Source organism: Mixophyes fleayi, chromosome 7 (genome assembly GCF_038048845.1).
Source record: "Mixophyes fleayi isolate aMixFle1 chromosome 7, aMixFle1.hap1, whole genome shotgun sequence".
Taxonomy (NCBI): Eukaryota; Metazoa; Chordata; class Amphibia; order Anura; family Limnodynastidae; genus Mixophyes; species Mixophyes fleayi.
In genome coordinates, this window is record NC_134408.1 from 150,401,190 (window position 1) to 150,407,550 (window position 6,361).

The 6,361-nt window shown below is 40.7% G+C and overlaps 1 protein-coding gene across 1 annotated transcript; it reads left to right on the forward strand.

Moving 5' to 3' along the window:
* The first annotated feature begins 826 nt into the window (after nucleotides 1-826).
* TMEM177 (transmembrane protein 177) lies at nucleotides 827-4,734 on the forward strand. The gene is made up of 2 exons (XM_075181127.1): nucleotides 827-1,904; nucleotides 2,983-4,734. The coding sequence occupies exons 1-2, from the start codon at nucleotides 1,811-1,813 to the stop codon at nucleotides 3,924-3,926; spliced, it is 1,038 nt and encodes a 345-aa protein (XP_075037228.1). The 5' UTR covers nucleotides 827-1,810; the 3' UTR covers nucleotides 3,927-4,734.
* The last annotated feature ends 1,627 nt before the right edge of the window (nucleotides 4,735-6,361 follow it).

The following is a 6,361-nucleotide window of genomic DNA, read 5'->3' on the forward strand; positions in this document are numbered from 1 at the left end:
TAAGAAGTTTTCTTTGCAGGTCGTTGTAGTACTTAATCAGACTCCTCATGTCGTTATCTATGTTGTCGGGGTAGTCAGTACCATGAAACTGACTACCACCGGTGTTGCCACTGTTTGAACAGAAGTTCTCCTGAAGAACCTAAACACTGCATTTGCCCCAGCCCCCTACTGCAGCTACTGTCCTTTTTTTTAAGTTACAATAAGTCTTTATTCACGTTTTGTTATGAAACAGCAGTAAATTACAATAAACTAACATAAAACCATTGCTGATGTGGTATTTTGTACGAACGTACAGGTGCCTCATCTAACTTTGGCTTCTGAAGCACCTAAAGCATCACAAATAGGGGGTATTTGGGCGACCACTCTATATATGACTGCCTAAACTAAAATGTAGTTTACATAGAGAAAACATCTGCTGGGGCATCGAGTGATGGGACAACCAGAATGTTGTCCTTTCACTCACAGGAGAGACCATTCCACTCAGTGAACAGGAGCAGAACATGTGATGATTGTGGACAAGGTCTCTCTGAAATGACTGGATGGCTGGAAGGACATCCTATCGCTTCTAGAGGGCAGATCAATACATTACGTAACTCTGACACCCATAGTTGCCTAGAAACAGTAATGCACGGGCATAACACTTACCTCTGTGGCAGTGAAAGGGCTAAACTGTTTAGCAGTGCTCCTCATAGTGACTGTAGGTTGAAACTGGGTGGTGTGTGTGTCTCTGCAGGACATCATCAGTTCTTTACATTTTCTTTTCTTTGATCTTCAGAACTTTCTGTACATCTGGTTTCTGGTAGAAAAAAAAAAAAAAAAGCCCATTTGTATAATAACAAAAGTGATCTTTTTTCCCGCTGAAGTGATTGTTTTATGCTTGGAGTTAATTTTAGCTGAATATTTGCATAATTGAAATATTGAGGTCAAGATTGATGGAGGCACCTGGGGAGGTATGGTTTTTTTTTGTTGTTGTTTGTTTAATATTACAGCAGTTTTGTTTCAGGTGCTTAGAATGCTTTATGCTACGAGATCAATGGTGTCATTTAAAATACAAAGCAATAAGCACCCTCTGATGGTAGGAAAGAAATATTACAGCTGCTGCTAATACTGAACATTCATAACTGTCAGATTATTTTGCTGGATCTCAAACTCCTAATTCACTTAGATAATTATACTACAGTTTTCTATTAAGCGTGACAGCAATAAAAAGAGAGAGAAAGAGAGAGAACAGAACACACACTGCTACATTTGAGCTGTGTTGGCTTTGAATACACCTCAGACATATTGTGCACTTTTTCCGGCTACCCAGGAAGTTGTGGTATTCTACCACACATTTTTCTCAGCTAAGTTTCTGAGCAGACAATAATTTAGTATATAAATAAAGTGCATTTCACCTACACTCACTTTTAATGTCACAAAGATAACTCCAGTAAAAGCACTGAAAACTATAGAAAAAAAATACTGCTTTATTAAAACAAAATGTTAAAATAAATTGTTTCACGGTATTTCTGCCCATTTGTGTTTAACAGTTGCTTTTCTTATAAATGCCCCACAAATATTTACAGAACACGAGTTTCTGCTAAAACCAAAGCATTTGGGGGATTTACATTCCCTTAAAGTCACTCAAACGACTTACTTTGCATCTGACTTGTATCCAGTGTACACTATTATTATACACACTCCACTACTGTGATCTGATTGCCCTGAGACTGGGACAAATGTACAGGAAAACAAGTGTACAGTGTCATTTCGCCTGCGGCTCTCCTGCCCACCGAGCCAGGAATGTTTCCGCTACAATCACATTGATACAATGTATCCTCCGGGTGACGTCACGCAGCGTGCTCCGTCTGCGTCTTTGCGACTGCTCTCGGCCGCGGATTACGGTGGAAGCTCACAAGCTGGAGGTCAGTGCAGGTGCTGGGGGGTAACTGTCACAGACACCCACAGGAGAGCTCTCAGACCTCCTGCACTGTATGTAGTACCAGGATACTGTATGTGATCATATATGTAGTATCATGTTGAGGTCAGGTCTGTGCACAGACTCGGACTACACTCATTACATGATACCCTGTACCTCCATGGATGTTGGTCCAGCCCAGAAAATGGCTGCCTCCACTGTGGTAGTCCATGGGCTCTGTCACATGCTAATAAAGCTGCATAGTCACAACGCTTTGCTAATCTGTCCTATAATATACCATTTTTTAAAGTTATTAATATTTTAGTTTTGTACAAGTCTATTGTGTTTCCATTTACTATGCAGCTGAGTACAAGCTATTGTTCTATGTTATCAGCCGTTTTACACTTGTAGAAGCCATATAAAGACAGGAGTCTGATGTACGCAGGAAAAAAAATCCTGCAATCAAAGTTTGTCAAATATATTAAGTTTTGCTAAAAGTTACCATTTATATTTGTGAATGGTAATAATTGCTTTTAAAGTCAAATTTTAAATTCAGTTTCCCTTTAACAATAGGTTCTTGAGATATAAACTTTAGTGGCCTCTGAAAGGTGGAGCAGAGGAATTCACTGGCCGCTGATAGTAGTTTGGAGGATTGAGAGAGGGTCTTTCAAAGTACAGAGTAGAAGAGAATGTTGCACTTATATCCTCCATGATTTTCCCATTTGGGCTTGCTCGTAGGCCTAGAACAGGCTTGTCTTAGTAGGAGAGTGGACCCACCTAACGTTAGGATCGAAGCTAAGTAAAACTGTATTTTGTCTTGTATTATTAAACTCAGAGTTATAAGTCTGGTTATCCTCCTTAATCAAACAACCCACATAAAAGATACAGGCCGACATTTATGCTTATTTAATGTGGATTGTCCATAAGTGAATAACCCATTTCATTTTCTTGTGTACATTCCCCTTTTAGCATAGGGATCAGTGGTACCTATACCAGCTCCCTGTGTCTCACAGCCCAGAAGACGCATGGTCAGAGGATAGTAATGATGTCTGAATATTTCTAACTATACATTTTCTTTTTGCCAGGCTTTGGGGAGATGGCGTACTCGCTTTTCATGAAGCTCTGCACATTCACTCGGAGGTACAAAGGGAAGCTGCTCGGCTTGTCTTCTCTTGGCCTCTTTGCAGTCAATATATCCTACCATGTTTTCCCAGAGCAAACCTTCAGGAAGGTGTATCAGGGCTGGACAAAGGGAGAGTTGTCTCAGCTCAATGACAAACAGCAGAGACTTTTCCAAGTTGTCTTAGAAGAGACGCACGTGGGGTCATCGTCTGGTTACACTCCCTTCTCAGCCTATGGGTTCCAACCTGTGAGCGTTGGCATACCCTGGCTCCCTCAGGGGTGTCTGGTTGGTATTCCTGCAAACTACAACCACACGGAGGAGAACGGGGCTGGAATTGTTAATCGCGTTTTAGTGATTAACGGACAGGAGGTGGACTGGAATAGTGAAGCTGGAACCAGTTTAAGAGACTCCCTAACCTTATCTGAAGACGCTCAGAAGTTCTCCTTAGCCCGGGAAGCTGTACATGCACAGATAAATGGTCCTATACTACAGGCTTCCGTGGCTCCTCTCTGTCTATCTGGAGTCTGTCTCTCCAGCGTGGCCTGTAAGCAGCTCCTTGGTCTGTATTCTGGCCCTGTGTTATTGAGGGGGGTGTTTAATTTAGTCGCCGTTGTGGTCGGATTTACACTGTATTTCTTGTGCGATGACGCGTTGAATCAGTGGCTGGAGTTCAAGTCTGACCAGAAAGTGGCCACAATTTCTAAATCCTATTCCCAGGGTGGGCTGGAGTTTTATGATAAAATACTGGCACGTAATCAGATCCTGCGGGCTATTATGGGCAAGCAGGGGGAAGCCATTTATGCACCAAGTGGCAATTTATTTCCCAAACAGAAACTGCGGTTAAAGCATGCCCCGTATACCGCCCGGAGAGACCGGGTACGGCAGACTCTGGAAATGCAGCAGTAATCCTCAGGGTTTGGACAATGGACTTCTAGAAAATGGCGTTCATTCACGAGACCATTCCCTCTACAGCTGACGGATTGGGCCGTATCTGTCATTCTATGCAGACTGGGTTGTGATTAGTTAACTGGAGGGATCTGTAGATGATCTTTTCCAAAGATGAAATATTACATAGTAATTTCATTGATGACACTTATTTCCTGGAGATCTGTGGACGTCATTTAAATGTACATAATCAATAAATATAGCAGATTGTGTACTAATGTATCAAAACGCAATGTCCTCTTGCTGGGTAATGTTGTGGTAGTAACTTTAATGGTGCTGATAACACCGGCAGTGACTACCACCAAAAAACAAAAACTAAACTCACTTGCCCGACTCCTAATAAATGACTGACCTTAATAATGACAGAACAATATATATAGGTTGCAATTTAAATTGATGTCAACACAGGCTGCCGTTATTACTGCTGATCGTGATTTCTTAGCCCACTGTCGGGGACTTGTTTGGTAATTCTTAAGCTCATTCAGCATTTATTAGGAGTCGGGCAGGTGAGTTTCGTTTATTTTTTTCGTCCTACTGCCTGTCGTTTCTATCACCTCTGTAAATTGGTACCCCGCCCGGGTATAGATGGTGGTTAATGTTAAGTATTGGGTAAATTAGTCTTACTGTAAATAATACACCTATATTTTTAATCAGTAATTATTAGAAAAGACTGTAAATTTTAACAGGCTATATTTCCCACTTCAGTTAGTATATAATCCATAAACTACGTCCAGTCAAATTAATCCAAAAATTAAATACCAGCAATTTTGCGGCTATGTGGTCCTTACTGGCGTCATAGTGAAGATTGCTCTTTGCTGGGTATAAGGTGCGGTGAATACTAGGGTATTATGGTTACACCATATTGGTGGTTCGGAGCTGCAGCAGGATATCATCATCTATCCTGGATCCTACATTTGCTGTGATTTACACTGACGTTTGGTTCATACATAAGAGATGTCATTGATGAATGTTTTCGAGATTAGTGGGTTTTATTGATTTTATGAGATTAAAATAAGTTTTTTTGAGTTAATTATCATCAGCATTTATTTATATAGCGCCACTAATTCCACAGCGCTGTACAGAGAACTCACATCTGTCCCTGCTCCATTGGAGCTTACAGTCTAAATCCCCTAACACACATACAGACACACACACACACACACACACACACACACACACACACACACACACAGACAGAGAGAGACTAAGGTCAATTTGATAGCAGCCAATTAACCTACTAGTATGTTTTTGGAGTGTGGGAGGAAACCGGAGCAACCGGAGGAAACCCACGCAAACACGGGGAGAACATACAAACTCCACACAGATAAGGCCATGGTCGGGAATCGAACTCATGACCCCAGTGCTGTGAGGCAGAAGTGTTAACCACTGACCCATTGTGCTGCTATTAATGCACGAGGTCCCTCCTCTGGTGTCATTTCTCTATTCACATGCTCGAACATCCGTTTATGGAGATCTGTTTTCATGGTTCAGAGGAAGGAACAGCAGGAGTATAAGTCTTAATTCGAGAAGCGTTTTGTGATCTGTAAGCATATACCCTAAGTGGTTGGAAGTGGGAAGAACACTGGTGTATCTCTATTTATGCATTTGATATTCACGGTGAAGAGTGAAAGAATTTTATACAGTGGTGGTGGACCATTTTCAAGTGTTATTGTTGTTACATATTACATTATGTTTGCCATTTTCTGTTTGGACAAATGAGTCCATTTGAAGGTTATGTAGATTCATACCAAAAAAGAGAAAAAAATTGTCTTGGGAAGAACGGGTCCATCAATGTGATCATCTTGATGTGCAGAGAAGGAAGCACAAGTGTATGTATCATTTTCATATTAACACCAAAGGAGTGTTTTTATGTGAAAGAGTAACATTAAACAATAGGGCCTTCAGATTCAAGAAGAAAACTGCTACATTTTCCAGTATAGATTATAACTCACAATAACTACTTTCCCATAATTCAGGCTCCTGTCTCAAACTAACAGGATAAGTGACAATAGGTTTCTGTAACTCTTATTTTGCACCCAATGGGACGTGTTGGGTGGTGTTAACGCCTGAGAGTTAGGCCTCACTGGTGAACCGATTTTTAGTTTCTAAATTATAGGAACACTATGAAAACTTTATGTTGTATAATACAATAACATAGTGATTGAGGAGAAACCTGAATAATGGAAAACAAACCAATGACAATAAGATATGTATTATAGATGTAGTCGGTTCCGCGTTTATATTCTGTTTCGTAGTAGATTTAGGGGTTTGTGTATTGCTCATGTTAGTTTTCAGCTATTATTGCAATAATAAGAAATTAATTAACATAGCAATTTATTCAAATTGATTGGCCGGAACAGCAGATTCCGATAGGGCTTTCATGCCATTGTCTGGGA

Bases quoted from the DNA above. Each gene is read 5' to 3' on its own strand.
- TMEM177 (XM_075181127.1), top strand. From the start codon at position 1,811: ATGTATCCTCCGGGTGACGTCACGCAGCGTGCTCCGTCTGCGTCTTTG. The intron at 1,905-2,982 runs GTCAGTGCAGGT...TCTTTTTGCCAG, and splicing joins TGGAAGCTCACAAGCTGGAG to GCTTTGGGGAGATGGCGTAC.